We start from the raw sequence: 9,555 nt of genomic DNA on the forward strand, positions 1-9,555 counted from the left end.
TGCACCGATGAGCAACAGGTTCTTTATGCCTCATACAAGCTGATAGGCAAGGCTGAGAGATGGTGGGTAGCACGAACTTGTTAGAGGAATAGAGGCCTATACCCGTGGATATGACCTAAAGCAGATTCATGGAGATATTTTTCGATAGATATTTTCCCGCCACAGTCAGAGAGGCTAAAGTACAGGAATTTCTGAGCCTGTCCCAGGGGTCGATGACGGTCCAGCAGTATGTGGCGAGATTCATTGAGTTGTCATGCTTCTGCCTATATCGTTCTAGATGAAGCTAAGAAGGTTAGAATGTTCGAGAGGAATTTGAGGCGAGATATATACAGACAGGTGGCAGTATTAAAGATACAGGATTTCTCTGAGCTAGTTGACAGAGCCACTGTAGCAGAGGAGAGTGCACAGGGAGATGTAGGAGGATCGAGACAGAGGAAAAGGCCCACACCTCCGGATTTTCAAACTGGGTCTAGTCGGGGTCCATGGAGAGGAGGCAGTACTGGTGGGGGTTAGAGGAAGACAACAGGACACAGTGGATATCAAGGAGGATAAATTTATCCTATCTGCCCCAAGTGTGGACGGAGATATCCGGGCGAGTGCTGATTAGGTGAGAATGTCTGTTACCGATGTGGAAGACCTAGTCATATGGCTCGATCATGTCGAGGACCACCAATCTATGAACCAACTCTCAGACCAAGTTGGGGTGGACAACAGCAAACGCATCGTGAAGACCAATAGAGAAACACTGTACCGGCGTGAGTCTATGCATTAATGTCGGGAGATGCCGAGACTATTGGAGAAGTGTCTCACCCCAACATACAACCTTTGTTTCAGGTCCTACAGGGCTTCGGTCCTAGTTGCTAGTGGAACCTAAAATGGTCATTTTGTCTTTAGCTTACATAAGTTATTTTGAATATGTTATAGATTAGTTCGAAACGTTTTTGGGGTTGTAAGAATTGCTTATGTTTTAAGTATGGATGTATGTATTTGAGGATACAGTTAGAAAATTCTGATGTCTTTTAGATTCTCATATGGATGTTTATGTTTTCCGCTGTACATGAAATTACAGATCAGTATGAAACACCCGTATGTCCCTATTCAAGGTGGGTCGTATATGTGTGTTATCAAGGACAAGTGTAATATACAAGTGTAATAACACTCTACAGTCGTATAACGAGCCGAGGCGTTACAATTGGTACTAGAACATTAATCAGCCGGAAGTGTGATATGGTTCACATTGCCTGGTTATGAAAATGCTCCAAACTTAGGTTGATAAGTTCTAGAGATTAGACTTTACCTGAGTTTAGGATATGGATAGAACATTTGAGTTTTGTTTTATATACCTAGAAATAAAAATCCATTGATAGACTTCTGTGTTTTTCTAGATCAATCAAAATATTCAGAAAATCACGACAATCCATTGACGATTTTGTTTTTAAGTGAAAGGATGAAACTTGAATTAGAATGAGAAAGTTAAATTAATGGAGTACGTCAATATTCAGAATATGGATTTAGAGAACTAAGTCTATAGTATGATAGTATTAGCTGATACTTAGGCTCTTACCAAGCATAGCCTTGAGACGCCACTACTCACAAGCTGACAAAGTGTACATTCCCTCACTTTTCTTGAGGGATGGATGCGGTTCAACAATAGGGGAATCAACGAAGCACTTAATTTCAAGAAGAAAATCAAACCACTTTATGTTGCAAATACACTAGTACGAAATGGGAGCAATTGCTACAAGCATGCAAAAAAATGTGATTTATCAATCTGTACTACTACAAAAAAAACACTAGGCTGCGATTATTTCTTGTAAACCAAAATCTGATTTGAACAATTCTCAAAGAAGGCATGCCCTCCAATATTAACCCAACGCTATGACACAGCACGACTCCACAATATATGTAAAATAGTTCAACCAAAACAGGCAACCCTTCAGAGTTCTCCAATCAAATTTAGAATCACAAGTTCTTTAGGGCAGACTCATGGGCAGCTTTTTGAGGGGTCAGTCTGGCCAATAAAGCCTTGTTGTGACAATGATCCGTATCAACAAAGTAAAAATTCCCATTGGCCTTGAATGTCACGAAAGGTCTATTGGTCTCTGGTGGCCGAATATCAGCAAACTTGATAGTTCGTGGGATGTACGAGGCCAGCCAAGACATCATCTCCACCTCAAAGCTGTCCAAACCAGGCTGCCACCTGAGCTTGTGAATATAGGGGCTCACAAACCAGTGAAGTGCAGCAGTGGTTGAAGCACTCAGGAATATTACTGTGGATGCCACCGCCCCCTTTAGAATCACGTTCATTTCAGGAGATGTCATGAAGGTCACCACGGGGCCTAAAGATACAGATAGGCAGCAGGTAGAAAGAGAAAGCAGCTTTACTTTCTTGATGGTAGATGAGATTGGACCATAATAAACAACCCCCGTGTCCTTTTTATCTTCCCCAGTCTCTCCACCTCTACGTGGTCCAATGCTGATCTTTTCAGCATCTTCTGTCACTGTGGCTTGAGATGCCCATCTTCTCTGGACCGCAATGAGCTGGGTGGAAGAGCTGATGTTGGATTTGGGACCTAAGGAGGTCGACCATGTTCCAAGCCTAGAAGCATTGTATCCTAAAACAAAGAAACAAAAGTTAAAAATTTACATTTTTTTAATTACTTCCATTCAAAGAATAGAACACAGCATAAATTCTCATAGAAAATAAATTAAAAAATAAAAACAATCAGACTCCACACTCAGATCGGGTCTAAAGGTAAGAAATAGTCAAATACATCAAATTATGGAATTAAAAATCTTGTATACATATAGAAATATAGAGTATTTTCTACTAAAAGGATTGATATGAATACAAAGAGTCTATTGCATATACTTGTACAGATATATACAACATTTTTTAATACAAAGTCCAAGATTTAAGTTCTATTTTGCTGTGCATATTCATTCACGCTAGTCAACTGCATTCCAGGGTAATGGCTGCAGGCAACATTAATGCATTATATAAAGAAGTCAAAAAAAAATGAATAGACAAGCCATGTTCCCAAATGGAGTGATCACTTTTATTTCTTTCGTGTCGCCCAACTCAGTCTAGACCCATCCTGAGGCTGGCACAACTTATTCAGCACAGCTTAGGACAGACAGGTCACAGGAAACATGCATGATCAACTTTGCAAGCTCTATTCTTCAGCCATTCAGAGAGAGAGAGAGATATTAGTCTCATGATCCAAAACATCAGTTTAATCTTAGTTCGAAAAGCTTCTTCTCTGATATCCCCATATATAATTCAACCTTTTCAGTTAATGACATTTTTCATAAAGTTTTCATTGATGACTATTCTTGTTAAAGCAATGCAAATGAGTGCACTAACATCAGTATCACCAAATGAAACTTTATCTAAGTTGAAAATAATCCGACCTGCACATGTAAATGTTTCATCAGGGCATGAGAGAGAGAGAGAGAGAGAGAGGGAGAGGGAGAGGGAGAGGGAGGGAGACCTAACCCAACAGCCAATACCATTGTTTGGGAGAGGTTAAGACGTCAAGTATTTAGGATTCTGCTGCGGGGCTGAACTTGAGTTCAGTTCACAAGTTGGAAAGGTTTAACAGCTCTGGTGAGCTGCTACATTAAAAAGTTTCTACTAATCAAAGTCACAAATCCAATCAAAAATAAAATATGCAGGTCTAATGAAATGGTTGTTACCATCTGCTCCAAGAACAAATCCAACCTTAACTGAATGACTATGAATAACTAGTGGGTTCTTGTATAAATTAGGCTAGATGGCTCAAGTCCACTGAATACAACCATAAGCTCGACTTGCTAAATGAACACTAATAGGATACTTAAACGGTTAAACCTTATGACACCATATCCACCATTTCTTTATCATCCACGTAGGCTCAACCTACATCTCTTCTTTTGGCATTCTTTCTAACTACAACACTATTATTGCAGAAAAATGAATCATGATAAGTTTTCCTCTTCATTTTTTTTTTAGCATCCCCAATCCCCATAGACTCAACCTACATCTCTTTTTTGGCATTCTTTCTAACTACAACACTATTATTGCAGATAATTGAATCAGGATAAGTTTTCCTCTTCATTTTTTTTTGGCTGTTACCATTTTCACTTTTTTCAATGTTAGGCCATTAGCATGCACACATCAACATCCTTAGTTTTGTTACTCATTAGTCTTTACTTGTTATTTGTTAACAGCCTAACATTATGTAACCTAAAGTATAACCAACTAGCAACTACGTTCTAATTTTTCATCTTAACCACATAATCATCATGCATTCCAATAAAACTTCTATGGACTTCCCCAAATCATCAATCCTTTCAAAATAATTAAAGTATGACCACCTTAGTCTTTCTATCTTCCCACCATTTATATTCACCATTCTCTTTAGTATGCGTTTGTTTTGCATGCTGAAATTTTGCAAGATTGGATTATACTGAATTATACTGGACTGTACTGGATGTGATAATTATCTTATCCCATGCTTAATCCACCATCTACAATGGACAGGATGAGGACATCAAGTAGATTTGTTTTCCTTTTCTGGTTTTTATGCCTACAAAAAACCTTAGCCTCAGCTCTAGCCCATGTGCATTGACTAAATCACACATTCTAAACTTGTCCTCTTCCTAACTTTTACTGCACTGCACGCTCCTTTTTTTTATGTTATTTTTTTCCCTTTTTTTGTGTGAGTAGAACTCTTCAACCTACTCCTGGGTTACAAAAATTAATGTCATATCTTCGTGTTCTAACTTTGAATTTTGAATTAGACTAATTTCTACTTATTTCTACTTTCATCAACTAGGCCTTCATCCCCAAGAAAACAATATATGCCTTGGGACATCTTCCTAAACGGGAAAGTATTCATCGGAAGATAAGGCAAAACATTAAGCAAAAACAAATAACAGATTGATATCAATCCTTAAATAGTTATTGCCTGTTTGTAGAAATCTTAAACTGCATGAATGTGTCTGAGGAAAAAGAAAACCTTAAAACCCTTATTTTTAAAAACCCACATCATTAGACATTTAGATTTTTAAACTACTAAAGAATTAATGGTCACACCCATACACATGTCCATGCCAAACAAAAACATCATGCAGCCAACTAGCAATCCAAAAACAACAGAGGAGATCACAAAACTATTTCTGGTGCCCAAAATATGTGTTTGGTTTGCATAGATGGTTGTATAAGAACATAAGCTTATGATTGGTAAGTGCAAATTAGAGCAATGAATGCCCTTGTGCATGTGCATGGCCTCTCTTTTTTCCAAACATTATATTTCATCATCCCCTAGAACATTAAGTTTAACTTCCAATACTCCCACTTGAAAAACAAAAAAACAAAAAAAAAAAAAGACCTAAGTTTTCCTAAGTATTTTAAAAAAAAAGGCCAATGAAAGCATAGACCATCCAATATGCTGCCCTTTGGATTGATTGACCATATGACACTGTAAACATGTCAACTCTATTATTTTTCCTATGTGAACTTCGAGCTCAAAAGCTAGGCATTTTTAGCTGTACACTGGATATATTTGAACTGTGAAGTGATGCATTTTGTCCTTGATCTCTTTATTGGGCATATATTAGCACAAGTCAGAAAATCTTTTAGCATATCTAAATATCCTCTTTCTTCCTCGATACTTGGTTCACTGGCTTCCATATATTTTTGTTCAATAAAAAGATAAAAGTAGATCACACAAATTGTTGCTCCTAAAGACTGGAATCATGAGAAGCCGAAAAAAACACCTCAACCCCACTTCTGCGAAAAAAATTTCCCCCTTGAAGCATCATAGCTCTAATAATTAGGGTTTTAATGAACAACCAAAAATCGAGTATCCAACCGTAAGCATTCCTCAATCGGAAGCTCCAGTAACCCAACAATAATTTCAAATCACGTAGAAACTAAGGCATGAACTGTTTCCTTTCATTGTCCGCATTACATAATCCCATTCAGACATCTGTTTGTTTGCACGCGCGCACGAGAGAGAGAGAGAGAGAGAGAGAGAGAGAGAGAGAAGTACCTGCTGAATGAAAGCTTCGGGTTATGGAGTGTCTGGTTTGGGAGCGGAGCAGGTGAAGAAGGGCTGCTCTTACCATATCTCTGTTCTCACTGAAGAGGACCCAGGTCGACTCGGAGAGTTGCAGAAAATGGGAAGGGCGAAACTTTTTCCTCGGGTTAGAATTGGACCTTTTCAACTCCCTTCAAATTTTGTTTTTATATAAAAAACTTTGGAACTACGCTAGCATCGTTGGGCATTTGGTCTAGTGGTATGATTCTCGCTTAGGGTGCGAGAGGTCCCGAGTTCAATTCTCGGAATGCCCCGACATTAATCATATTTTACCCCTACCGTTCACTTTTGGTTTTTTTAGCCCCACGGTCCATGGAGGCTTCTTCTATAAAGAAAAGGGAAAAAACGGTTTAATTGCTAGTACTAATTGCAAAAAATTGGTGATCCGATTAGACCAGCGGTCTTGGCCTTGGAGACCGACCATACGAGGCCCTCAATCTTCCAGATAGCCTCGTTTTTTCTTCCAAAATTTTCTCGCCAAATCATGCATTTCATGCGGGGTCTTCCATTAATTTCTTCCCCCCCCAAACAGTCAAAACTCGCTTTTCTAAACGGTAGATTTAGACTAAGCTCCCCCAATTTTCCTCATTCGTTCTAGAAAATGTTAAAAGCTCCCCCAATTCCTCATTCGTTCTAGAAAATGTTTTAAGTCCCATTCCTACGGAAACATCTCCTCTCTCTTTAAATTCACCCACTTGTTCGTATTTTCTTCATCACACTCGCGCAGCCAATTAATCAACAATGGGATTATTTGAAGAGACGCTCCTTCACAAAGATCATCCCAACCCTTCGTCGGACCAATTTGACTCCTTCCACTTCTGCGCCAACCGCCCCACCTCGCCAACTCTCCCAACGGCCAGCGCCGGCATCGTCTTCTGCGGAAAGATAATCCCTCTCAAAGAAACGCCCAGTGAGCATCGGAGAAGACAGCCGCTTTCCCAATCGAGAAGCTCCATTTTCCACGCTCCTCCATCCCCATCTCCAGTGCCGGAGAAGCCCGTTTTGCCGGTGTGGCGGTCGGCGGCGGCGAGCTCGCGGAAGCACGTGTTTGTGTTTGAGCTGGCGAAGTTCCCGCCGCCGATGGAGTTGGGTGATATGAGGAGGAGACAGAGGCGTCGGATCACGGCGCAGTCCTCGACGCCGGCGGACGGCGGCGAATCGGTTGCCGCCGATAGGAGCAGAGCGAGGTCCCACTGGAGCCTGCTGAGGTGTCGATCCCACCTAGTCAAGGCGTTGGCGCGGGTCTCGTTTTGCTGTATTCCACCCGTGTGAAGTTTTTTGCATGGCACGTGTAAAATTTAAAATCATTTTATTTATAACTTTTAACATAGCTTTATACTTTTGAGAGAATGAAATAAAATCATATCCTATGAACGGTTTTAAAAGGTAATCAATAAAAAAAAAAATTTTGTTTAGTAGAACAATGGGTGCATGTGGGTATGTTAATATTTTCTTTAATAATTTTTTCGTACATCATATCATATTTGTACTGCTTTTGAAAGCATAAATTTTTAATTTTTAATTTAAATTTAAATAAATTTAAACAAATTTTAATAATATTTTATATTACATCTTGTCTAAATTTAATATAAATTTAAATTTAAGATCTTTTCAAACAATATTCATATGGCGCATTAATTTTGATAAAATTTCTTTAATGCATCTTGTAAGAATAATTTAAAATATTAATTGAATCAAAATATTTTATTCAACATCAAATTAGCTATCATTAAAGTAAGTTTCAATTGATTAATAAGTTTCTAAAAAACTGAAAAAAAAAAAAATGATGGTTGAATGTAAAATTTAACTAAATATCTCTACATTACAAAAATAAAAAATAAGATTCTCCTTTCTTGGTCTAATTTTTAAACTATCCAAAACACCCTTATAGCTGCTTATAATTGTCCTAAAATACCCTTATGAATAATCATAATTATTCAAAATATACTGAAAATAAAATAATGATTATTTTTTAAATTAAATTTATAGCATTCTAGTATCACTATATATATATATATATATATATATATAATATATAATGTATGTGTAAAGATTCGAAAATTTAAAATGATTAAAATAATTTATAAAAAAAATAATAAATAAAATAATAAATAAATAAATAAAATGAATGAAGTGAAAAAAAAATTAAATTAAATTAAGATAAATTAAATAACTAAATAACTAGTTGTTAAATTAAATATTATTGCATTGGATTTAAAAAATATATAATAATTAAAATAAGATATATATATATATATATGTAAAGTTACTAAAAGAAGATAAGATACTGAAAGAAGATAAGAAGATAAAAAGAAGGAAGAAGAAGACCTGCGGACCCCTGCACTGAAATTTTTTAAATTCCTGCATCAGCCATCTCCATCTTCATCTCTCTCCTTCTCTTAATTTTTTGGTAAATTTGCAGCAGATCGGGAAACGGAAGGTACCGTTGGATTCCTAATTCCGTTGCCGACATTTCTATTGGAACAAATTGGTCGTGGGAACGACTTAAGCACTGCTCATAGAGAAAGGTAATTTTTCTTCATTTTCTCAATTTTACTTTAAATCTGCTGTTAAATTGGCAAACGGGTACCACCACGTGGTCCTAGTCGTCGTCGTCGTCATTTTGACGTAGGTAATTTTTCAATTAGGATTTTTTAGACCCTACTCCAAAGCGAGAGTGAGATTTAGAAATTTTGACAAATTATTTAAATTTGCGGGTATAACTGTAAATTGAAAATTATGACCCTAGAAAATATTTAAATAGTATTTTATTTAAGAATAATTTAAATGGAACTAAGGTTTTGATTCAGGGTTCGGGTGAGCGCCGCGAGTGTAATTTTGGGTCCTACAGGCATAATTTAGAAAATTAAGTGGGAGTATTAAATATTAGTTTAAATGTTAATTTGAGGTGTGTTGAGTCTAGGGAAGGCTAAATGGGTAGTATTTTAGGGAAATGAATTAATTAATTTGAAAAATTTAGTAATTTGGTTATATTTAAGGATATATTTATTTATTTAAAATTTATGGGACTATAAAATATTAAAATAATATTTTATTCGAAATTAATTACATGGGATTAGAATTTTTGATTGAGGATCCGGGTGAGTACTGCAGGTATTTTTCCAGAGTTCCTGTCGGTGTAGTTCAAGAAACAAAGTAAGGAAGGAATTTATATATTAAATCAGGTTTTTTATGAATTAAAAATGAACATGTGTTATTTATGTATATATGTTTTTTTTTTTTATGTGAGTTTAAAATGTCAGCCATGAAATTTATGTTTTCTGAACTTAGGATTGTCGATATAGTTATGTATATGTGAAAGTAAACAAACGAAAGTGAAATGAATTTTCTAAAGAATTATGTAAGAAATGAAGTGTATTTTGAGCATGTAAATGTTAAATGTGGGTTGACTTATTTTATGAGAAATATGTATGAATTTTACTACTAAATTGTGTGGCATGAGAATCTG

General features: G+C 36.6%; 1 protein-coding gene and 1 non-coding gene across 2 annotated transcripts; one reads left to right on the forward strand and one right to left on the reverse strand.

The window, feature by feature from the left end:
- Nucleotides 1-1,675: 1,675 nt before the first annotated feature.
- On the reverse strand, nucleotides 1,676-6,728 carry LOC131166801 (uncharacterized). Its single transcript, XM_058125387.1, has 2 exons — nucleotides 6,039-6,728; nucleotides 1,676-2,615 (listed from the first exon to the last, which is right to left on the reverse strand). The coding sequence occupies exons 1-2, from the start codon at nucleotides 6,112-6,114 to the stop codon at nucleotides 1,963-1,965; spliced, it is 729 nt and encodes a 242-aa protein (XP_057981370.1). The 5' UTR covers nucleotides 6,115-6,728; the 3' UTR covers nucleotides 1,676-1,962.
- On the forward strand, nucleotides 6,269-6,340 carry TRNAP-AGG (transfer RNA proline (anticodon AGG)). The gene has a single exon. It is a non-coding gene; the product is annotated as a tRNA-Pro (tRNA).
- Nucleotides 6,729-9,555: the final 2,827 nt, after the last annotated feature.

Source organism: Malania oleifera, chromosome 10 (assembly GCF_029873635.1).
Source record: "Malania oleifera isolate guangnan ecotype guangnan chromosome 10, ASM2987363v1, whole genome shotgun sequence".
Lineage (NCBI taxonomy): Eukaryota > Viridiplantae > Streptophyta > Magnoliopsida > Santalales > Ximeniaceae > Malania > Malania oleifera.